Genomic DNA, 24,245 nt, shown 5'->3' on the forward strand with positions numbered 1-24,245 from the left:
TCAGATAAGTTTTAATTGTGTTGGTGGGAAAATGTTGGCTACACTTGATTATACCATATTCTCTCGAAGAAACAACCCTTTTTTTTTTGCCTTTTATTTATTTTTTTTATTTTTGGATCAATCCCTATGTATCTGATATACATGGTTAGTTTAATCAAAACATGGTTCAAATTGTCTAGTTGCACTTGTATAAAAAGCCTGTAACACATCATGATTGAAAAAATTATCTTCTTTCGTCGAAACCACTTGAATATCCAAGTGCATTTCCTAAAGATGAACTGTGTTGAGCACATATATGGGTCAGATTGATCAAATATTTTTTCTGCAAAAGAGTATGGCATTATAGAGTGTAGCCAATATTTTTTCTTTGTTGGCCGTTGATGATTTTAGGCATATGGTTGCTAATTTACACAGCTAATTAACGGAATTTTTTCTTGTTTACTTGATTTTTATGCGGTGGTGTTGAGAAAGGTTTTCTGTCAACAGATGTTAATGTAGGAGAAAATTTTCAAATATTTGCTTCTTTTATGTTGATACGGATGGCCCTGCCATTGACTGGATGGCAGCACCATTATGTTTAGCTCAACTTCTACAGTCTTACAGTCAGTGAATCACTCTTATTGTTTAGGCTTATGAGTCGAGCTTGGACTTTTTAAGCTTGGCTTGTTTATGCTTAGATTTTTAAACCTTGTTCATGACTAAGTAAAGAAAATTAGTTATCTTGCACTTGATTCAGCATTGTTATGAGCTTGAGCAAGCTTTATTTGGGCGTAATTGTAATTGGCTTAGCCATATGTATAGCTTGGTATTAGGGGTGTCAACGGGTCGGGTTTACCCAGATCAAACCCTTATAGGGTCATGGTGATAAATAAGAAGACCTGATTAAGACCTGTGTCCAGACCCGAAGGTCCGATTAATACATGGATCCGGGTATAGTTTCTGAAATTTTATACCAGACCCGGGCCCGACTCGAGAACCGATTAAGACCCGCAAATTTTCAATGTAAAAATAATAAAAAATATTATTTTGCCGGGTATGATTTGGGTATGGTTCATATAGTTCTTATTTGGTCCGGGTATGGTTTCTCTTATAGTGAACCCGATTAAACCCGGGTCCAAACCCAAAAACTGGGTCCAAGTCTGGTTTCACCTGGGTCCAAACCAAACCCAACCCAACCCGTTGACACCCCTACTTGGTATGGCTCAAATAATGCTGGACGTAGGCCTAGGTGGTAGGAACCCCCTTGAGGCCCACCTGACAATGCACATAAACAGACCAACTTTGGGGCCTGAACCTGGTAAGAGTTCTCCCAGTCCGGGTCTAGTCAAACTTGGCTTCTCCTCCGGTTCCTCCAGGCCCGAGGTGAAGGACCCGGCTTGGTTCGAACCATAGTTACCAGAAGAAGCTTCACAACTCCTAAAAAGCCACTTTGCAGCAGGCCCACTTTAGAAGCATCAAACTAAGCACTCATTTCACAATTCCAAAATTTTACGAGAAGTCCGGGTAACGGAGAGCTTGGTTTTCTTAATATTATGGATATAGAACACCTTTCTTATGTTAGAAAATTTGAACTTTATGATAGACAAATTGAAAAGGTTTAAAAATTGTAATATAAATTAAAACGTGTTTGTAAGTACTTTTTGGTGTTACTTCCTCGCATAGTGACAAATATCACGAGATTTATGAAAATCTCGCGATAAGAATGTAAAAAATTGCATGAAAGTTTAAAACCGCAATTTCTCGCGAGATTTTCTCAGAATATTGCAAGATTTATGAAAAAACTTTAAACACGATATTTAAGTTTTAAATGGCTATTTATCATGAAAAAATGTGTATTTTTATTTTAAATAATTTTTATTAATATTTCTTATAAAAAATATTTTTTATATTTTTTATTGTCAAGTTTTTGCTGAAAAAAAATGTGAGATTTATGAAAAATTTTCATTTTCTCACAAGTTTTTGAAAAACGAGATTTCTAACTATGCTTCCTAGTTCCTACTTGTTTCATCACATTTTCTCTCTTTTCCTTCTGCCAGCTTTACGCACCCGGGAATTCAACGTTGGTCAGTACCGTTGGGAATCGGCCTGAATCAGTTCAAAATCAAATACGACACAAGTCTGATTTGGTTTATTTTTCAAAAAATGCATACAAAAGTTAATACTAGTTTTTAATATTATTTTAATATTTACTCACACATTTCATCCCTTGGTTCAGATCGATTCAGTTCAGAATTGGAATCTGCCGATTCCATGAATCATTTTGAAAATAGATTCAGAGCCAATATGATACTGACAACATTGCGAGAATTCGCTAGATACTTGATTTAGAATATCCTGCTTTCTTTATTCAACCTCCAATCTAGGAGTGGGCATCGTGCGGCCCCCACCTGGACCTGTTTAGAGCTCGGTCCATCGGGCTTTAGGGCACGTTTGATGGAGCGTCTTGTGCATCATACGGGACAAAAATCACAAAAAAGATACTATTTTTAACAAACGTTGGACGCGGCGAACATGCAGAATGCCGTCCGCCGCGTCCTTTAAACATCGTTATTTTCGTTCCACCCCCTCCCCTGTTACGAAAAGAACAGGATGAGGAGAAGGAAAGTTTAAAAAAAGTTTTGCCTCGATGGGCGCACCCCTCACTTGCCCGACTCCCTCCCTCTCTCTCATGTGCAGCGAAAGGGAGCCCCTCTCTTGCCCTGTGCAGGGATGGAGCGCCCCTCTCTTGCCCGACTCTCTCCTTCATGGAAATTTGGATTTTGCTCTTTAACTTTTGACCTAAACTTTAATTCGAAGCTTGAATCAGAGATGGCTGAAGCAGAAGATCTCCGAGAAGGACCGACTGATTTACGAGCTCCAGGACAAAGACTCGGAAATAGATGTTGGTCTTCGTGTCACCCTCGATGAGAATGTATGTGTTGTTAGACCTTCCCTTCTTTGCTTCTGAAACTGATTGATTTTTTGAGGGTTTTATTCGTGGATTTCATTCTCCTAAATCATTTTTTATTAAAGCAATCTATTGCCTTCACTCATAGTTGTGTATCTTCAGAACTGTTTTTTTGTGAACACCATTAACGTCATCATTGTCACCACCACTCTTGTTTGTTGTATTGATGATTAACAAGAGATTTTTAGGCATGCTGATAAAGCTTTCTAATGAAAAAGATGGGTTGATGATTGCCGCAAAAAAGTTGAACAGAGATGTTACTCCAATCAGCTACAACCTCCCTCATCTTCTCATCAATAATCATGTTCGAAACTAACCTTCACTTGGTGCAAAATTCTATTGATGTTCATGTTTACCAAACCTATTTGTTGTCATTTGGAGCTGGAGGAGCTAAAAAGTCACTTGCTCATAGTGCCAAGGAAAAGGGAGCCAGAATGGTTGTTGCCAATCTCAATTATGGTATGGATTCTCTTCAACCATTGCATGAACTGAAACTTTTGGCCATAAGATGTTGACTCTACATCTAAATTTACCAACTCTTGTTGTTTTGTTTCTTTAGATGATACTTGTTCGCTGATGTAGTAAAGAACTTACAAGGTTATATATATATATATATATATATATATATATATATATATATATATATATATATATATATATATATATATATATATATATATATTTGTGTCTGTTGCAGCATGCTCTAAAGCATTACACACTAATGTTTGATGCAATTTACACCCATATAGATACCCGTCTCTTGGTTGAGTCAAAGGAGGCAGGAGCTATCCCTGTTAGTAGTGTGGGGTGCTCTCTCAACTGGTTACATAACCCAGTGGGCTGCTATGTATCCTCAGAAAATAGATGCTCAGTTCTATGCTCATTTTGTCAATGAAGTGAGAGCGTTGGCACCTCTTCTGGAGAAATTTAGATCAACAGTTGGAAAGAAGGCCTATATTGTGGTGTCTGGTGGTAGTTTTTGCCCATGTGAAGGCACTGCAGATGCACTCAAGTGGCCAAGGGCAGGTTGCTGTGAGAAAAGATTCAAGATCTTTGATTTAGCCATTGGTGCTACTGGGGGAATTTTAGATTTTGTGGTGCCCATCCTGCATGTTGTTTATCCTTATTGAGAAGTTATACATACCAACTTATTTGCTCCGAGAAGTTGATCATGGTCAATTGTATAGATTTTATCCTTCATCAGATTAATGAAAATTATTCATTTCATAATCTTTCATTTTAAACTTGCACGGTTCATGATATCTCCAGGATTTGTTATTCTCTTCTCTGAAACAATCTGATATTTTTGGAAGGCCATTGTGTTGTTGCTCTTTTTTCTTTTTTTCTCTTTTCTGGTGTTAAATTCTGCATCCCATGGTTATTGAGGATCAAAGTGTCAGGAAGTTCCTAGGTTTGTCTCTATATTGTACCTAATTCACATAATTTACAGAAATACAATTTGATCCTTATTTGGAGCAAAATTCATATTTAGGGCAAAATGCCATTCAAAGTCTATATTCCAGGCAAAAAATTATATCTGGGGGCAAAAATCTATATTCATAGCAAAAAATCATGATTTTAGATATAAATTCATAATTGGATCCATATTCGGGCAAAATACCATAATAAATTTGTTAGAACATGTAAAATGGTAGATGGATCGGGTCATACGATCCAAAATAATTTGACCCATTATTCTTGATTGTCCAAGTTGTTCGCACATTATCATCAAACAATGGACAATTGGAACATAGCATTTGAGTACGGTTCAAACAAACGTTGGACTTAGAACAGTTGTTACAGAACGAACAGAACCAATGCTCTGTTCCGTTCTTTTTGTTCATTTCGTTCAACCCTGGACAAGCCATCAAACATACCCTTAAGTAACGGGCTCGGGTTTGAAGAGCAGCCCATGACCCAGCCTAATGTGAAGTGGGCCGGATCTGGTCCTGCCCAAATCTATTTGTAAATATTAATAATTAACAAGTTTTCAACTTTTCATGCACCCAATTAATTATCTTTTTAGTTTTTATAAAATTAATCTAACTAATTAGGTAAATAGTAATAGTTACCAAGTAACTTATGTAATAGTTATTGTTATTAATTTTATATTATTATTATTTTTTATAAATAACTCAGGCCCATTGGGCCGGGCCGGTAGCCCACGGACTGGCCTAAGCCCGGCCCATGTATATAAAGGGTCGGGCGCCTGGTACCCAACGAGCCCAGGCTTAAAACCTTGGCCCAAACCCGACCCATGGTGGGCCGGATCCGCTTGGCTCATCGGGAAGCCCGGCCAGTTGCCCACCCCTACTCCAATCTGATTTGGATGACACCTAAAACCTGGTTTGGGAAACTGCTCCCCCTTCCCTTTTCAGTTATCATGAAGAGGGGAGCACCTTCCACCACCCCTTTCTCCTCCACGCCTTGTCCTTTTTTCTGTTGGCCATTTTCAGCCGGACACCATCTGGGCTGGTACCATGCTACCAGTTAGGCCAGTGGTCGGTAAAAAATGGTTGGAATCTTGACCCTTTCTTTTTGAAATTTTATGACCGTTTGGCCATTTTTTGGCCACCCACTTTCCGGAAAATGGCCAGGACAGTGTCAAGTTTCTTTTACCGGCCAGTGGGTGGCCGGAATAGCCGGAAAATGGCTGGCCACTTCTTTTCTTCTTTTTCTCTTTTTAGTATTTTGTTACTTTTGACCATTTTCCGGCTACCCATCTGCAGGAAAATGGCCGGGATGGTACTGGCCATGGTGTGAAAATGGCAAACTCTTTTTTTCTTTTTTTTGTTCTGTTTTTTTATTGTTTGGTGACCAAAAACCTACAAACCAGGTTTTTGGCCATCCAAACAGTTTAGTTAAACTGGTTTTTGGCAAACTTGGTTTTTAGCCAAAACAAGGTTTTGCCTGTCATCCAAACGGTACCTAAAAGAGGGTCTGGTTGGTTTATATTGGATATGAATTTATACGATCAAACTTACCTCCAATCTGAATTTAAAACTTAAAAGAGGATCTGTTTGCTTTTTAGATTTGATACCAATTTATCTTACCAAACTTAACTCCAATCTGAATTTAAAACTTAAAAGAGGGTTTGTTTGGTTTATATTGAACATGAATTCATATGATCAAACTTACCTCCAATTTGAATCTAAATAGTAAAAGAGGATCTGTTTGGTATTAGATTTGATATCAATTTATTTGACCAAACTTACCTTCAATCTGAATTTAAGGGGGTGTTTGAATCATGGGACAAACGCCCCGGATGCTCTGCACATCCCACGAGCCCTTTATAAAACATAAAGGACGAGGACAAAGCAGTCCCTGCCAATACCACTTTGTCCCCGCATATCAAACTCAACGGTGCCCGGGCAGGGACCAGTCTGTTCTTGCTCGGGTGCATCCAACGATTCAAACACTTTCTCAGGGTGCGACTGGCACATCCCTTGAGATACATCGCAGGGGAACAAAGCAATCCCTACTGGAACCACTTTCTCTGTGTATCAAACACTGGACATCGCGCGGGCAGAGACAATCTGTCCCTGCCCGGGTGTGTCCCATATATTGAACACCCCTTAAAGGAGGATCTGTTTGGTTTCAGATTGGGTATGAAATTGATCTCATCAACCTTAGATCCAGATCCATCGATTAATATCTTTTGTGGATTTGTATTCACGCATGGATCAAGATCCAACCCATTTAAAATTATCACATAGCCAACCATTTCTTGCCGTGGACCACGTAAGGCAGGGTGGCTGTGGGGCACCACCCATCAGTGCATATTGGCCTGTATCTATATGCTGCAAGCCTGAATCGGTTATTTTTTAATAAATGTAAAAATACAAAAAATGTTTTTTAAAATTATTTTAATGGTTTTAAACATTTTCCAAGATTGACAAATAATATTTTTTTATTATTTTTTGACCGATACAAAATGTTTCACTTGAGTATCGGTATCTGCCGATACAGCTGAATCGGCGGCCAAACGATTCAGGGCCTATACGGAAACTGACAACATCGTCATAAAAAAATGGATGCACACCCACACCCACACCCACACCAACAAATCTGGATCAGATCATGATCTAGTTTCCGATCTATCTCCCCGCAAAGTCATCTCCAGTATCGGATCAAAGGAAATCCGTCTTCGGGAGCTTTGTTTTCTCGGCAAAAGGGCGATCTGTTCTCCACAGCCAAAGAGGGAAACTGACCACTCCCTCTCAATGGAGAAGCTCACTATCTTCTGCTTTCTGATCCTTCTGTGTTTATTCTTCTTTGCATCCAATTCTCACGATTCCAACCGAAGCAATCATGATAACTATAGCGAGGAGGTCTCGGGATCGAACACCCGATCTCACAGACGCTTCAATGGAGCTCCCCCTGGTTGCAAAGATATGATCTCTAAGGAGGAGTGCCTGAAGAACTCCAAGTGTCGATGGTGTACGAGCGAGGACATCGACGATATGTGCTTCACTACAACAGAGGCGTTGAGACTTCCACAACAGATCTTTACTTGTGACTAAGTCTTTTGATGGTGTTTTAGGGGTACCCATTTCGCTCTATCTGTTTCTCTCTGCTCCTTTTTTCTTTACCTTGGCATGTGTTGATGGAAGAAGGGACTTTTGAATGGTGGGTTGGTGTTTTTAGGGGGTTTTGGGAATTGGGTGCTTGAGATTTCTTGTTTTGATGGAAGAAGGGAGTTTCGAATGGTGGGTTGGTGTTTTTAGGGGGTTGTGGGAATTGGATGATTGATATTTCTTGTTTTCCGGGTGTATTGGACCATGTAACATCTTTTTCCTAGTCTAAATGAGATATGGATGTTGATGCAAACATGAAAATATGATGTTTGGTTCCTTGAGTTATGTTGTCTTTCCTTTTTGGTTTGATTGATGTACATTGATGGGTTCATTTCAGATCAGTTGTTCAATTAGAAACATTCACAGGGTAATAGAAATCACCAAAGGGTGGCCACCTTAAGACAATTCACAAAACCAAGATCATCATGCCATTCTCCGCCAGCTTATTCCCACATTCTATAGCAATCTCATGAGTATTGCCTTTGCAGATTCATAAATACTTATGTTTGGTTGCATTTAAATGACATTTGGAATCTCATGCAAACGAGAGAATGAATCTCACTTACACAGCTAAGCAAACATGTGATTTGAAATCTCATGCAAATGAGATAATGAATCCTATTTGTACAGCTAACCAAACATGGGATTTGGGGTACGTTTGGTTTTGCTGGGGCCCATATGACTTCAAATCAAATTTGATTTGGAGTCATATGATTCGGAATCACATGAGGTCTTATATGACTCTGAATCTCACATAAATGATAAAACGACTCTCATTTGCAAAGTCAAATGAGAGTCCGTTTCTCGTAGCTCACTTTCTGATGTTTGGTTGCCTGTGCAAATGAGATTCACTTTCTCATTTGTATGAGAATTTGAATCTCATGAGATGTTACCAGGAATCACATGCAAATAAGAAACGGAATGTGATTTGAAATCACATTTGAAGTGAATCTCATGTGATTCCAAATCACATGGTGGAATATGTGATCTTAAATCATGTGACTTAAATCACATTTGATTCCATTTCATGTGATTCCAAATCACATGAGATGCAACCAAACATTTAGTTTCCTTGTTTCCATCTCCCGTATTACCTAACAACTCTGCAAGTGAAATAAGGGTATCCAACAAACCTTCTAATCGGGCATTTTGTTATGGGTGAATGATATGTGACCCCTCCTAAGGTTGTACCTGTTCTCAAGGTTGAAAGCTCCTGGTGCCTAAGTAACATTGACTATCTCGACATTCTTCTTACCCTTCTCTGGTGATGGGGAAGTCACGGCCTAAAGAGTTCTGTCTTAGGCTTCATAGGTCTGATGGGTTCTTCTCATCTCAATTTTAACTGAAACTTGTATCTTGGAAATCGTTCTTTTCAGATGAACAAATTGTATCAATTGGAGTTGTTGGTTGCACTGTTGAACATATAGAAAAAAGGAATCACCATGCCAAGATGCAAATCACTAGCTTTGTTTCCTTTTACATCCATCTTACCAATGCCTTCCATCATCTTTGGTTATAAAATTTGTTATGCTTACACGATGCACTATATATTGTTCATCTTGCCAAGGGATAGCAAATACCATGTGATTTTTTTGGTCATAAGACAAATGTGTGGCATCTATGAATTGATGAACCTACACAAAGTCTGATAGAGGAATCATGAAGATCCTCAAACAACCAATTTCAAGGCAAATACAAAATGTCTGCTGGTGCTAAAAAAATTAATAGCTGAAAGATAAAATTGATGTGCCTTCATGAAGACTACTACTACTACTACTACTACTGCTACTGCTACTGCTACTCTTTTCTTTTTCTTTTTTTGTTGAGGAAATGCAGCCAAGCCTCTTCTAGAACTTTAAATTAGCAGCTAAAATCATGGAGTGGATATAAACAACATGCTTACTCTTATAGAGGCTTTCCTTTTTTACCCCTTCCATTGATTTGGCTTTTGATGTCAAGCCTTATCAACCGTGAAAATTTCTCCTTTGAACATTTGAAATATTAGTAAAGATGAATGAGGCCTGTCAAGAACTAGGGCACAATTTTCCTATAGTTCAAAGCATCCACATAAATAATACTGACCATTTCAAGGAGTTGGTCTCTCAAAACTTTCTGATACGTAATCTCTAATCCAGCTGGACCTTCTGTTTTCTATATTTATGCTAATCGACTAGCAACTTATGCATATTAATTACATATAAAGACATTACCACTGGGGATCTTCTATTGAAAACATTTATATAGCAACTCTTACCATAATCAATGATATCAACTACCTAACATTTGACCTGTTCTTTGGTCATGACACCACCACTCAATTGTAGAAGTTTGCTGATGTGCAGAATCCCTGATATTTTACATGCATACCTTATCACAGATCCACATTATTTTCCATTCCAGTGACAGATGCTGCTCAACATGAAAAGTCCCACCTGTCTCCACATAGTGCTCTATTCTGTTGGAGCTCTATATCTCTACTCTTTCAGGACTATATCGGGTTTCACATTTGAAATTAGAGGATTATTTCATAGAGATGTTGTGTTCATTACTTCATTAATATTACTATTTACAGGAGCAAGGACATTTACGGTTCTCCCTGTAAATTCCAATATATATACATACATGTGTGTGTGCGTTTGCTCACACTGATTTTAAGCTGATCAAAATTGTGCAATGGGAGCTTTGATTATTAACTAATTGATCTCCTCTTGTTCGTATGTGATAACTGGACAACTTTTCTCTTCCAAATTTAAATGCCTTCTAATTCTTCTAACATTTCCAGAATAGCAGCTGAAATGTTACTTTTCATGCCTACTTATTCTTGGTTATTACGGACTTTATGATATTACACAGAACTATGACACCTCATCAAACTCCACGGACTAACTGGTTCAAAACAGGCTGACAAATTCTCTAGCGGATGGTGAGAAACAGTGAGATTGCATCTGGGATCGTAATGCAAATTTATGAACACTCAATGTGAAGTCTCTTTCATGGGATAGAGCTTAAAAATATTGAAGGCCATTATAAGCCAAACACAATAAAAACTTTTCCTATTAGAAAGTCGTCAAACTAAAGCACATTCCATTGGTAGGTCACTGGAAGAAAAGGTAAAAATCAACCATCAAGAACAATGATTCGAAATTTGAGAATATTCTTGTCAATTTTTTTTAAGATAGCAGGGCGGAAAACCACAAATTCTCTGTTTGATAAGGATACAATAGTTATCTATTTGTCTTTATGATTTTATATATCTGCCTAAATTTTTAAATTTTATATATGCTCATACATTTTTGAGATTTTCTCAAAAAACATTGTTTTTTAATTTATTTTACAAGATTTTCCCTTGCTAAGAAAATTTCAATGCCCAGGTTTGTGACATTTTTTTTGTTTTAAATTATTGTGGAGAAACCACCGCTATGATTTGGACATCCCATTACAGGCCTAGAGCTGTCACATTGACTGCAGACCGGATTAGTGGCTGCAGTGTAAAACTCCGAGTACTCCTCCCTGTCCACCAGGTAGTTTCCCATTCGCTTAGGTCTTGCCGCAAAGAATGCACACCCCAGGTATCGATTTCTGGACCTCCTTCAACTTGAAAGCCTTAAGCCGACCAACCTAGCCATATGTACAGAATCCTTGTGGCTTATTTGTAACATTGCTTAATTCTCATGATGAGTCTCTAAAGGGCAAGATTCAACCTCGGTAGAAATATTGCGTGGGAGTCTATTAATTGTAGATGTGTACAGATCAACAACAACAAAATTATCCAAGGAGTGAGATATAAGAAAGAATCCTCAATCTCTTTATTATTTTCGTCACAACAAAATGAATGGAACGTATAATTGGTACAAATGACCCCTGTTTCCTGTAACTTTTGTATCATTGAAATAAAATGAATAAATGAATCAGAAGTGCTAGAATAGACAATGATAAGGTAGAAAGGAGCGCCGAATCAACTAGTTCTTGTAGGAACACTCTGCAGGAAGGCCCTGAGGGAAGCGCTTTGCATCGTTGCAGTAGTTGTAGATCATGTACCTCCTCTGCAACAAGCGTGTCATCTTCCTAGTCCAGTCGTCCATTTGGGGGAGTTTTGGGCCTTGTTGGTTGCCATTTGAGGAAGAAGTTGAGATGGGTGTGGATGGGTGTGTGCCACATAGGGGTGATTTAGAAGATGAAGGGCAAGGGATGGTCCTGAAGTTTGTGTAGGAGGCGATGAAGGGGGCATTGGTCCAGTTGGTCTTCACACGACCCCCTTGTGTGGCCCAACCATCTGCATTCCATATGCTTGCATACACCCTCATTGGTTGGCTTGTGGGGAATGGAATACCGAGGGACTGCTGATTGGTGAAGACTCTGATGGGCCTCCTATCTACATAAATTCTGAAAAACAGATACAAGATGGATGATTAGTAAGAGTTCAATAAGGCAAGATAAGAAAAAGATGAGGTGAAGAGGGATTGGAGTATTTACATGATGTACTGTGGGTTCCATAGGATGGAGTAGGTGTGGTATGCAGCCGTGGGGTCGAACCAGAGGTAGAACTGCATCTCTCTGTTCCCTTTGCCTTGAGCATAGATGTTGGTGTGCAGAACATAAGGTTGGCCAGTCTCGTTTCCAAGGAACTCCAGGTCTATCTCATCATGAGCGGAGCCTTGTGATGACATCTGCTCATTAATACCAAGAACAGCAATGAGCAAAAACATACAAAAATTAGGCACGTTTATCTTGTATTGTTTAGAGAAAGATATAATTGTGTGTATACCGATAACTGGGAGATCTTTTTCAGAGAAGTAATAATTTTTTGAAACATAAAATTCAGTGAGCATAGGAAGAGTTAAGTACAGGAACGTTCAAGGCAGGGTGACGAGAGGCCAAGATGCAAATCAATAAGAATGCAGAATACAAACAGAAAAAACAGAGGGCATTAAATGGGAAATTGTTAGCAACTTACATAGAAGGTAGTAACAGTGCCTGCAGAGTCACCGGCGGGCAACTTGATCTGCAAGTCGATTCGAGCAAACAAAAACTCCTGTTTTGATTGGAAACCAGATGCTGTATAACGTGAACCATCAGACGAGAGAGAGAGAGAGAGAGAGACGAAAGTAATTCAACATTACCACTCATGAAGATCAACAAAATGTTGAACCCATGAACTGAACAAGAACAAAAGCCAAAACAAATAAAGAAAGCACAAGAGAAAAGAACACCAGAGAGAGAGAGAGAGAGAGAGAGAGAGAGAGAGAGAGAGAGAGAGAGATTATACTTGGGGTATCACTTTTTAAGTACCTGAGAATTGATCCAGTCTAAGATCAACCACATTGTCCCCATTTCTTATGGTGGGTTTGCCTCCAGTGATATCGATATTCTGTAAGAACGTTGCAGCAGTGGAAGAGATGGTGGTGAAGGCTACCAACGCCACAATAAAGGTTAGGCAATGCTGTGAAGATGCCATTGGTGTTGCCAACGAAATGAAAGGAAAAAGAAAACTGAATCTTTTGACTGGGGAGGAGTACTGAAAGAAGCAAGGGGTTATAGTTGTGATCTTGGGGGAGGGAGGGGCTCTCCATATTTATAGGTCCCCAAGATTAGCTAGTTATGGTAGTGGAAAGAGAGAGGAAGGAGCGTGCTTGTGTTAGTGTATTGTATATGAGTTGGCTAACACCTGGAAACACTCACCAGGCTGCTTTTCTTTACTTTCTGTTTACAGCACCATGCTTCCATTCTTTGAATTTCTTTTCCAGTGTTGACCTCTCTCTCTCTCTCTACAGTCAAATCGTGTAGGCTTAGACGCGTAGAGCCCTCCTGTTTTTTATTTTAAAGAAAGTAGAGCCCTATTTTAAAGTTGCAAACTCAAGTTGTCTAATTGGACTATGTCGATAAAAAATTCCAAACGTTTTCAAATTTTTTATTTTTTAAGCTTTTCGGATTATTTAAATATAATGATTATTTTTGTTATACATAAATAAGAATTTGATGTTCAATTTAAAACAAAAACTAAGAAATGATTTGAATCTGTTCATATTATTCTATTGATTTTTTCAAAATTAAGGTTTAAGAAAAGCTAATCATGAAAATAAAGATTAAGGTTGATTGAATCAATTAATTATGATTTTTTTATTTATCACAATTTGCTGAATAGTTAATCAATTGAGATTGCATATATGTCATCAATTTTATCGTTTAAAATTTATTCTGAAATTTATAATTTTACGTCTAACTCTTTTTTAATGTTCAAATATGATAATTTTTATTTCGATCAATCATGATCTTTTTTGCTTTGCCGATTAATCATAATTTGCTGAAGAATTCAAATGGTGAGGTCGTCCAATTTTTTTGCCCATGACACTTCACAAGGAATTGGTGAGGACGAGTTTGGCTACTATGGAGAAGACAGTTTGATAACAAATGCATTTGTGCTTTTTTTTATAGAAATGAAAGTTTTATTGCAATAGCGTCAATAGGTAACATTTAAAAGTGGTGTTAATATGAGTCAGATAGATTTTTTCCTACTTAGAAAGAGAGATAGGGGTTGTTGCATCGATTGTAAGGTTATACCGGGAGAAAGTGTAGCTACACAACATAGAGTCTTAATTTTAGATCTTAGAATTAGACAATATCGCAAAAGAGATAGACATATGATAGATCCTAGAATTAAGTGGTGGGCACTGAAAGAAGCTAAACAAGGAATGTTTGTAGAGCGGGTAGTTAAGGAAGTTGATTGGTGTCTCGAAGAGGATTCAGAATCTATGTGGAATAAGATAGCGGGTGGCATGAGAAAGGTGGCTAAGGAGGTATTGGGTGAGTCTAAAGGCGGTGCATCGCTAGGTAAGGATACATCGTGGTGGAACGAGGATGTCAAATTAGCTATTAAGGTTAAAAGAGAGTGTTATAGAAATCTAAGTAAAAATCGTGATAATGAGAATTTGGAGAAGTATATGATAGCAAAGAAGGAAGCTAAAAAAATAGTTCGGAATGCGAGGGATAAGGTATATAAGGAGGTTTATGACAAGTTGGATACCAAAGAGGGTGAGAAGGATATTTATAGGCTTGCAAAGATGAGAGATAGGAAATCGAGGGATCTGGGTATGGTTAGATGTATCAAAGATGAAACGCAAAGGGTTTTAGTCAAAGATGAGGAGATTAAGGAGAGATGGAAAGATTATTTTGATAAGCTATTTAATGAAAGTCATGCTCAGGATCTTGGAGACTTTTCAATTCATTTTCATGAGATGAATCGTGACTTCATGCGCAAGATTCAAAAGAAAGAAATTGCAGAGGCTTTGAAGAAAATGAAATCAAGAAGGGCAGCTGGCCCAGATGGTATACCTATCGAGGCTTGGAAATGCTTGGGAGAGAGGTTTAGAATGGTTGACAAATCTTTTTAACAAGATTTGGCGGACAAATAAGATGCCTAATGAGTGGAGGAAGAGTACTTTGGTGCCTCTATATAAGAATAAGGGTGATATACAAGATTGCACAAACTATAGTGGTATAAAACTCATGAGTCATACTATGAAACTTTGGGAGAGGGTGATTGAGTCTAGGTTGAGGAAGATTGTCATGATATCGAAGAATCAATTTGGTTTTATGCCTGGAAGATCAACTATGGAAGCTATACATCTTCTTAGACAACTTATTTAGAGAAATAGAGAGAGGAACAAAGATTTGCATATGATTTTTATTGATTTGGAGAAGGCTTACGATAGAGTATCTAGGGACGTTCTCTGGTGGACAATGATGAAGAAAGGTGTTTCTCTCAAGTACATTAGTATAATTAAAGATATGTATGAAGGAGTAGTAACCAATGTCTGCACTTGTGGAGGGGTGACAACCAATTTTCCTATAACGGTTGGGTTACATCAAAGATCTGCTTTAGGCCCTTTCCTATTTGCTATAGTGATGGATGAGCTTACGAGATCAATTCAAGAAAATGTGCCGTGGTGTATGTTGTTTGATGTTGATATTGTTTTGATTGATGAGTCTAGAGCTGAGGTTAATGCTAAGTTAGAATTATGGAGACAGACATTGGAAGTAAGAGGTTTTAAGTTGAGTAAGAGTAAGACAGAATACATGGAATGTCGTTTTAGTAAGCAACGAAGTAGTGATGGGAGTGTAGTGAAGCTTGGTGAGCACGAAATATCGGTGGATGATTCTTTCAAATATTTGGGATCTATCATTCAAAAGTATGGAGATGTAAATCATAGGATAAAGGTTGGGTGGATGAAATGGAAGAGTGCAACTGGAGTGTTGTGCGATCGTAGAATGCCATTGCGGTTGAAGGAAAAGTTTTATAGGACGACTATTAGGCCCGCTTTACTATATAGTACGGAATGTTGGGCTGCCAAGAGACATCATATTCAAAAAATGAGTGTAGCTGAGATGCGTATGCTGAGATGGATGTGTGGAAATACAATAAAAGATAAGATTCGAAACGAGGAGATACGTAAGAAGGTAGGCGTTGCACCCATTGAAAATAAGATGAGAGAGAATCGTTTACGATGGTTTGGACATATTCGACGAAGGCCTAATGATGCTCCAGTTAGAAGGATGGAGAAATGGGAAAATATATTAGTTAAAAGAGGTCGGGGTAGGCCTAGGAAGACATGGATGGAGGTGATAAGAAAGGATATGAATGCTTTGAACCTCACCGAGGACATGGCATTGGATATAAATGAATGGAGGAGAAGGATTCATGTGGAAGACCCATAATGATTTTCTTTGTTGGTTCATATCGCCGACCCCAATTGTTTTGGGATGAAGGCGTAGTTGTTGTTGTAGCGTCAATAGGTAACAGAAAGAGTGATAAGGAATCAGTCGCAAGTGAAACACTACCGCCAAAAAGAAAAATGCAAGCAATATCAGACGAAAGGGAGGTACGATACAGAAAAAGAACGGCCTGTGCGTGCAGATCAAGCGCAACACAGAAACCTTAAGTCTAAAGCATAGCCCTCTTCCTTCCAATCTAGTCGAGCGCCTTCCTCGGCCATTTCTGTCTAGCTCTCCATAAGAGATTTCCCATCTCACCCGTTCATGAATCATGTTAGGATCAGAAATAACCTGACAGAATCTGAGATCGATGATTTCTTTCATTCCAAATGAGATACCAAGCTGAGTACACCTACACCTTCCAAACATACTTCTATTTTCTGCCACGACCCATCGAGTTGAAGTACACCTACATACTTCCAAACATCCCTAGGGAAGTTGAAGTGGTTCTAACACAGATTAAAATCCTCCCATGCTAAGTAGAGCAAATTTCTAAAGAATGTACATTCCCAAAATAGATGGAAAATAGATTCATCCTCCTTTCTGTAAAGAATATGCATGCTAGCCAAGTGAACCCCATGTACCTTGAGTCTTGAGTCGGTGTTGACTCTACCATGCCATGAGGGAAGCCCGTAAAGGTAGACCATTCCTCCATAATGCCTTCCTAAGAAGCCAAGGTGCAGCTTGTTCGGACAAGAACGTGTATAGGGAGCTTGTGCTGACAATATCATTGCTAGAGAGTGTCCATAAGACTGCATCCTCCTTGTCAAACGACAACGTATAATTAACTTGAGTGGTAGGGGCTGTCCATTGAGCAAATACCAATTTCGATGGGCTTCTATAAAGAGTCGGGACATGGACAAAATTTTTGCAGCCCGAGCATACTTCCTTCTAGAGGCTTCATAAAGGCATGAAAATACATCTCTAAGTTGTCCATGTTGCCACCAAGTGTCTTGCCCAAAGAAGGTAGAGTTGTAGTTTCCGATCTCAACTCAAACACTTAGACAAAAAATCTTGGAGGGCTGCGATCCACCCTTTCCAAATACCCAAGACCTTTTTTCAGGCTTGATTTTCGAACCAATTTAGAGGGTCATCCATGTAGGGCATACTTCTTAGTAAAAATAATGGCGAGCTTGCCCTCTTTCGTACAAATCACCCATAACCATTTTGCCCAAAGGGCTATGTTGAACTTGTGCAATCAATGAATCCTGAAGCCGCCAAGATGAGTTGGCTTAGAAAACAATCGCCAACTCACCAAGGAGTTAAACGAGTCATCCGATTTACCTGACCAAAGGAATCTTTGGACTAATCAAATGAATCTCTTTTTCACCTTGCGTGGAATCTTAAAAAATTGCGTGCAGTGTAGGAGCATGAAGGTGAAATTAGACCTAATCAAATAAATGTGTCCGGCCTTAGAGAGCAAGGGGGGTGACATAATTTTGTATTTTTTTGGTGACCCTATCTTCTAGGTGTGATCAATGAAGCTCTCTAGAGATACCAAAATGAAGTGAAAGGCCAAGGTATTTCATGGGCAAGGACCCCACTTCACAATCGAAGATAGAGGAAGTCATACTTTGCACTTCGCCGAGCAGGTCATTCATGCACAAGCTAGAAATATGAGCGAAACTTTGTAAGAGAATCCAAAGAACCCAAAAGTTGTGTTCTGAAGCTTCTCCAAATACCAAGAGATCATCAACAAAAAGAATGTGGGAAACATATACACTTTTTGAGACCTTGCAACCCATGAGTATACCGTTTGCCTCCGCCGAAAAGATCATAACCGAGAGGACCTCCAATGCCAAAGTAAATAGTAGAGGCGAGTGTAGGTCTCCTTGGCGCAACCCTCTCCTCGGTTTGAAGAGATCACCACTTTCTTCATTGATAGACACCCTAATGGATGAGGCATTAAGTAAACCCTTAATCCATGAGTGCCATTTTCCATTCAATCCCAATATATCCATACACTTTAAAAGAAAGTGTTAATCCAAGGAATCAAAAGCCTTTTCTATATCAATTTTCAAAATGAAAAGTTTCTTACCTGATGATTTAATTGAGTACAAAGCTTCGTGAGCAATAATGCAATGATCATGCAACCTTCTTTGGAAAATGAAAGCACTTTGAGCATCCGAAGTGAGAGATCCCACACACTCTTGAGCCTTGAAGCGATCACTTTAGATATAATATTGAAAACCAAGCTCACCAATGAAATTGGCCTAAAACCGTTCAATTGAATCCGCTTGTGGGTCTTTAGGAATGAAAATAAGTAGTGATTTGCCCAATGAATGTGAAAGCTTCGCATTAGACTGAAATTCTGCCATCATTTAGAGAAGGTCCCCCCTTAATAAAATCTCAAGATTCCTTAAAGAATTCAATACAAAATCCATTTAGACACGGGGTTTTCTACTGGGCAAACTCCAAACCGCAATTTTAATTTCTATCACCAAGAAAGGCCCAATAATGCCACTAAGAACAGCATCATTTAATTTTGTAAAATGCATACTTGACATGTCATACGAATTGTATGGGGAAGAACCTGCAAACCTTGAAATGAAACTCCTCCAATGTCCATTGATAGGATATGGTTGGTTCTCTTTCTATTTGATGCATATATGAAAAAATTTAGTGTTGCGCTCCTTCGACTTAAGCGAATGAGCCTTGGCCCGTTGTTTCCATCTAATGCACTCCCATGCCCACCACTCACTTATGTCATGAACTAGTTTTTCTCTTTTCAACTTGATGGTGGCGGCCCTTTCTACATCTACCACTTCCTCTTCCATGTGTTGCAACAAGTTTAAATTAGATTCTCATTCATTAATGGCTCAAACTTTGCTGGACAATGGTGCTTGTTCCAATCAATTAGCTTTGCTCTCATAAAACTCAATTTATAGTGGATTCTCAATGCAGCTCACTCCTCCAAAGAAAGAGCTTCAACCTACCATGCCCGAATTAAGTCCATAATGTTTGGCTCTAGAAGCCACCAAAGCTCCATAAGAAAAGATCTTGAAGTGCAAGTGATTTGTGCTTTGTTGAAGTTAGGTGAAGATGTTGAATCAGGTGAAAATGTTGCTATCTCTCTACTATGCATGTAGTCATATTCTCAATCCCAACCACTAAATCTATGTTCGAATGATATTTTCAAAATGCCAAAATAAAATCTTCAAGATACAACTTACCTTGAAAATAATTTGTTTTATTACGATATTAACATGATAAAAAAAAATTTGTTGATGTTTATATTTTAAAATTTTATTTTTATCTAGAATTATACTGAAGTTTTCCTGAAATTTTCTTAAAAATAAAAAAATTTATAATTTATTGCGAGTTTTTTCTTGCCAAGGTTTATTGCAAGATTTTAATTTATTGTAGGGTTTTTACCCCAACAGGCCACCCATATGGTCTTAGGTTATGGATAGAGAGATCTCCACATAACTCAAGTTTAAATCTTTGTATAGGCTCTCCCTTCTACAAAGTTAGAGGCTCTCTGTGTAAGGGATACAAAGGATCACTGAAGTGCGGGACTATGTGACACAAGCCAATCACATGACAGCATTTTAAGTGGGGTCTGCATTGACCTGTGTCACTTAAGCAAGCCCTAGATATCTGTTTGGGGGTAAAGGGTAGGGGTGTCCCAACCCATACCAAACCCTATAGGGTACTGTGATAAATAAGAAGACCTGGGTCTGGACCCGAAGGTCCAATTAATACATGGATCTGGGTTTAATTTGTGAAATTTTATACCAGACCCAGACCCAGACCCAACCCGAGTTTCGATTAAGACCCACAAATTTTCAACGTAAAAACAGCATGAAATATTATTTTACCGGGTATGGCCCAAGTCTGATTCATGTAGTTCTTATCAGGTCCGGACATGGTTTCTCTTATAGTGGATCCAATTAAAATGAGGTCGGCCAGGTCTGCTTCCACCTGGGTCTGAACCAAACCCGACCCATTGACACCCCTAGTAGAGGGCATGTGCAGTGACTATAGGTACAACAGGCTAAGACCAGCGCCACATGGCTTCTGGTCCCCTGATGCAGGTTCTCCATGTAATCAACAAAGAAAAAAATGAAAAAGATGGCAAAATTGAACAGAACCATCCTGGTATGCTGTAAAACACAAAACACAGAATATCGCTACAGACTAAGAAAATCGCTACATGTGCAGCGATTTTCGGCGTAAAACACAAACAGAGAATATTGCTACAGAGGCAGCTATTTTATCTGTAAAACACAAACACAGAAAATCCCTACATGTGCAGAGATTTTCTGTGTTTTGTGTGGCCCGAGTACTTTATCTGTAAAGTACTCGGGCCCGATCATGGGACAAACTCAAGCGTTTCCCTTTCACCCACCCTCACCTCAGTTTATTCATGGGCGTCCTGCTTCTCATATTTGCACCTCAGTTTGCTTTCTCACGTAAATGAGAAGGCAACCCTCACTTGTAAAGGCAAATGAGAATCCTTTTTTGCCACTCACTTTCTGATGTTTGTTTAGCCAGTGCCAATGAAGTTCATTCTCTAATCAGCATGGGAGTCCAAATCCCATGAGACTCAACCAAACATGACTTCATGGATGAGATGCTCCCTTGCCTACTTTCCTCACCAGCCAGAACTGACCTATAGGGAATTAATTGATGCAATGGGGTGATGCAGATCAACGCCAAGTACCAGACATTTGCTTAATGGCTCCTGGAGAAACTGCTTTGCAACCTTATATTAACCTGCAAACTGTTCCATTGCCTCTTGGCAAATGCAACACCACCTTAACCAACGGGGGGCTCCACTTGTTTGGTAGGAGCTGTTAGTGCATGTCACCCTGTGTTGGGACGTTGCAAGTTCAAAACCCAATGCTACGTTGTATATAACTGGTAGGGGCCTGCCTAACCCCACCATAAAAAAAATGCAACACCACCTTAACCTATCCCATTGCTATCAACACAAGCTGCTCAACGGACTCTCTCTCTCTCATACATCATATGTGGAATAGTGGCAAATATTGCTATATTTTGTCAGCCATTTTAGATGGCCAAGATATTGCAATTTTTCACTTTAAAGGGTTGTGATATTCTAATTACGCTCTTATTAGTTATATCCCAGATAAAAAATGGCAATTTATCTCTCTTACATATTTTTTGTTTTTATTTTATTTTTACACCTACTTTTTAATTCATAAACATACTCATTTTGTAATATTTTGCCAAAAAATATGGAATTTATAATTTCTTAAAAGATATAAATTAATAGTTGTTTTTTTTAAAGCTATTAATTAATAGTTGTTTAATTGTCATTTTATTAGAATTTTCTATTACTCCTATAAAGCCATCTAATATTGTTTGACAATAAGTTCTTGAGCCCAATGAACGGATAATCATCAACCATAATAATTAAATGGTTCAGTTGGCATGATAAAATAATTAAGTGTTTCACAAAATGTGAACTAGATTTAAGGTGTATTTGCATCACTTTCGTGGAAAGGAACATGCACCCGCACCTTCCATGGCCTATTGGGATCGAATTTGGATTTGCTTAATTAGAATAATTTTGAATCTCAATTGAATTCAAATTAGTACATTATGTTGAATCCATCGTGATATCAAATTCAAACTCGATCTGTAATAAAAACTTACTTTTCAGTTTTTAATCAATCCAGTATTACTGTATTACCAATCAACCCTATTTAATTGGATCTCAACTGGATTCAGCCTTAGATTTGGATATATACCAAAAACTTGGGCTAAAATTCAGACCATCCATATCCAGCCTATATCTTATCGGCTTGGACCCCTAATTTTAATGCATTGTAAAAAAAAAATCCGTGGGTCATCATCATGTACACAATGCCCTAGTGATTCCCAGTAAAGAAAATTGCAGATCCTGACACCACCCATGAGGGCAATATTTTCAAAAGATCACAATCTTACCATGATATCTTCAAAAGTCGATAAATTATACAAAAACTCGATATTTTCAGAAATATTATCATTGAAAAATATAATGCTTCATTCATGCAATAGAAGTGTGATAGAAACCCTTTAGATTTTCTAAAACATCTTTACATCTCTCTGCATTTCTTGAGATTTCTTAAAAAACATTTTTTTTTATGTATCCCAAGATTGTCCCAGCAGGAACTTTTCGAGAATCAAATACATCACATTGGTTCAGAGCCTATTGAAATTGCACATTTTTAAAACTACAAGGTCCATGCTCCAACAGAATCTCACATAATATATTGGGCTTACACCATGTAAATTCCATTGATCAATCACTTTTTATGAACATAAAGCAAACAAGAGGAAGCGTCTGATTGAGCTTCTGCTGATTTATGTTGTCAATTGGTTCTGAGACGGCGACATTTTTTTTTAGCTTTTGAACATTTCAATTACACAAAGCTTAATCGAAGATTCATAGTAGCTTTTGAAAATTCTAATACAATAGCAAGGTTCTTTTCATAGTAGCTCCTATCAGTCATCAGCAATTAATCGGAGCCACCAAATGAGTAAATCATGATTAATAAGTAACAAAACCGGTTAACCTTGGCAAGGGAATCCTTCAACAGATTGTGAATGATCAAAAAACTGAATTCCTATTGTTTCCTTTTTATATCATTAGTTTTAATGTGCAGTTCAAATCTTCTCTTAAGCGTGGTGTTTGTTTCATGCTACGGATGGGAATGCCCTTTCCCACCCCTAATAATTAAAAAGAAAACCAACATTAATATACAGACAAGTTTCTACTCAAATGAAGCATGAGAATTAAGAAAATCAAAATTAAAAGCAAAGAGGAGTTTTTGACTGAAAAACAAGTTGAACATGAAGTGGTATTTCCAAAAACACAGGGGTCTCACTGATCTTGAACTGGGAAGGGGAAAAATGCAGAGGTGAAAAGTCAGAGAAATACTTCTAGACAAACTCCCAAGACACACGAGCACAAAACAAACTACTAGCTGGTAAAAAAGTTCCCGATTCTCATTTCAACAATGGCAGGTAATGTAACTTTGTTGTCTTCCAGTATTCATCTACCATAACAAAAACCATAAACAAAATATCCATTGCCTCTTAATCATTTGGATAGCATCCTTGTCAGATCTCCACAAAGACCATGTCATCCATGTATGATAACTGTATAGTTCTTGGATGCAGAAGAAAAAACACAACAAAAATCCAAAGGTTTAGCTATTTAGTGGGCATCTTAATCATCTGGATACCATCTTTAACAGATTTCCACATGTAAGATTAAGAATAGGATGTTGCAGATGGACCTCACAGCATGCCATTTAAATTGTCGAAAAATAGGCATGCTATAACAGTTAAAATTTTAGCCATCCTTACTAAAGCAGCAGTTCTCAAACTGAATCTTATGCATGAATAGCTTTTCCCCACTTGAATCCATGGCACTTAAATAACCTGCTTCTAAGAGTCAATTCCTTAAAGGCCCATGTACCAGCTCCACATGTCATATCTACAAGTGCTCTAAAGAGATGGCACCTCCAAAATAAATGGATAGATGTTTTCTCAGCAGCCTTAGACATAACAGAAAATGCAAAAGCTTCTCTTCCTGAAGTTCTCATGAGTCGATATACATTCCAAACACCAACCATGAGAAAGATATAGAACACTGACTGGGAGCAATCCTTGTCACAAGAAGAGCGCAGCAGGAGTTGATGCCTAAATTCCCTTCAGCATTTCATTTCCAGATGATTTGGTCTTCATCCTCCAACAGTCAAGGGTTACTCAGGATTCACTGAGGTTCTCATCCAACCATTGTATGATTCTCAAGTTACCAAAGTTCCAACCTGCTACAGCAAAAATTTAATTGGGGGAATGTAGTCTTACTCATAGTGGGAAGTTCTTGTCCCCTAAAAGATTTCCTTCTCCTAACTTATCAGGATTAATGTTGAGGGCATCATTCCCAAATCCTGTAGCAAGAATGCCCACACATGCTTACTCTTAAACAT

The 24,245-nt window shown here is 38.3% G+C and overlaps 1 protein-coding gene across 1 annotated transcript; it reads right to left on the reverse strand.

Annotated features, from left to right (window-relative positions):
- Positions 1 to 11,295: 11,295 nt before the first annotated feature.
- LOC149843858 (xyloglucan endotransglucosylase/hydrolase 2-like) lies at positions 11,296 to 13,046 on the reverse strand. The gene is made up of 4 exons (XM_090001967.1): positions 12,814 to 13,046; positions 12,479 to 12,579; positions 11,998 to 12,191; positions 11,296 to 11,907 (listed from the first exon to the last, which is right to left on the reverse strand). Exons 1-4 carry the CDS (start codon positions 12,977 to 12,979, stop codon positions 11,484 to 11,486), a joined length of 885 nt encoding a protein of 294 aa, XP_089858093.1. The 5' UTR covers positions 12,980 to 13,046; the 3' UTR covers positions 11,296 to 11,483.
- Positions 13,047 to 24,245: the final 11,199 nt, after the last annotated feature.

Source organism: Nuphar pumila, chromosome 3 (genome assembly GCF_984573655.1).
Source record: "Nuphar pumila chromosome 3, dmNupPumi1.hap1.1, whole genome shotgun sequence".
Classification (NCBI taxonomy): Eukaryota; Viridiplantae; Streptophyta; class Magnoliopsida; order Nymphaeales; family Nymphaeaceae; genus Nuphar; species Nuphar pumila.

Bases quoted from the DNA above. Each gene is read 5' to 3' on its own strand.
- LOC149843858 (XM_090001967.1), bottom strand. From the start codon at position 12,979: ATGGCATCTTCACAGCATTGCCTAACCTTTATTGTGGCGTTGGTAGCC. The intron at 12,580-12,813 runs GTACTTAAAAAG...CACGTTATACAG, and splicing joins TAGACTGGATCAATTCTCAG to CATCTGGTTTCCAATCAAAA. The intron at 11,908-11,997 runs GTAAATACTCCA...TCTGTTTTTCAG, and splicing joins TGGAACCCACAGTACATCAT to AATTTATGTAGATAGGAGGC.